The 1,323-nt window shown below is 41.9% G+C and overlaps 1 protein-coding gene across 1 annotated transcript; it reads left to right on the top strand.

The window, feature by feature from the left end:
* The first annotated feature begins 429 nt into the window (after positions 1–429).
* On the top strand, positions 430–885 carry LOC141660330 (uncharacterized). Its single transcript, XM_074467308.1, has one exon. It carries the CDS (start codon positions 430–432, stop codon positions 883–885), a length of 456 nt encoding a protein of 151 aa, XP_074323409.1.
* Positions 886–1,323: the final 438 nt, after the last annotated feature.

Raw genomic sequence — 1,323 nt, 5'->3', positions numbered from 1 at the left:
CACTGAGGATGCAAGGATGAATGCACCAAATGGCCAAATACTGATGGAAATTGAGAAAGATAAGGACTATAGATGGTGGAATCCACTAAGGGGAGACCCTGAGAAGAGGGACAAGAACATATTTTGTATGTTCAATAAGGATATTGTTCATGACACCAACGACTGGAGAAAGCTCAAGGACAAGATCTATCATCTCATTCGACGAGGAAATTGTGGAAGATTCATTAAAGGCGATGATGGTCGAGGCCTCAAGAGAGATGATGATCAAAAGGGTAACAACCTATGTCAAAACCTACAGCCCTAAATGCCAATGATCAATATGATCTTCGGAGGGCTAACGGCCGTTGGTATAATAAAAAACTCTCGAAAGGCTTATGCTAGAGAGGTGATAAGTATATTGGAAACAGACCCAAGCATGCTAAGACTGAGATGATACCTGAATTTGGCAACCCCGAACTTGATGGTTTGAAATTTCCTCAGGATGATCCCCTGGTTATCACCCTGATAACTGGAAATTGTCCTATCAAAAGGGTCTTAGTCGATAATGGAGCTTCCATCGACATTCTGTTCCACGATACGTTTCTAAGGATAAGGTACACTAACTTCCAACTGACCTACTCCAATGCACCCATCGACGGATTTAATGGAGTAGAATGTCAAGTAGAAGGAGCAATTCAGCTTCTAGTAACTGTTGGAGAAGAGCCTAGAGAGGTCACGCAGATGTTAAACTTTCAGGTTGTCAATGTAGCCTCTACCTACAACGCAATCATAGGGAGAATCGAGATTTATGCGTTTAAGGCCGTACCCTTGACCTATCATATGGCACTTAAGTTCCCTACTGGAAACAGTGTTGGAGAAGAGAAAGGAGATCAGAATATGGCCTGAAGTTGCTATGTAGTAGCACTTCAGCCTGATGGGACTTGGGCAAGTCATTCCAATAGAAGACATGGATGTCCACGAGAATGAGGAACATCGAGGAAAGCCAGCTGAGGATTTGATCTCGATTCCCCTAGACTAGTTAGACTCAGATAAAGTCACTAATATTGGAGCGTCTTTGAAAAAGCCCCTAAAAGGCCAATTGAAAAAGTTCTTGGAAGAGAGCAGTGATGTTTTTGCTTAAAAAATAGATGTAATGCCTGGGATTGACCCAAATATTATAACTCATAAGTTGAATGTTGATCCTACTCAAAAGGCGTTCAAGCAGAAGAAGAGAACATATGCCCCTGATAGGTTGGAAGCCATTAATAAGGAGGTTGAGAAGCTTCTTTAAGTTGGATTTATCAAGGAAGTGCAATTCCCTGAATGGTTGGCTAATCCTGTGAT

Source organism: Apium graveolens, chromosome 5, assembly GCF_009905375.1.
Source record: "Apium graveolens cultivar Ventura chromosome 5, ASM990537v1, whole genome shotgun sequence".
In the NCBI taxonomy this organism is placed as follows: Eukaryota; Viridiplantae; Streptophyta; class Magnoliopsida; order Apiales; family Apiaceae; genus Apium; species Apium graveolens.
The sequence above is the reverse complement of the archived record's forward strand: the minus strand, read 5'-3'. Positions and strand labels throughout refer to the sequence as shown.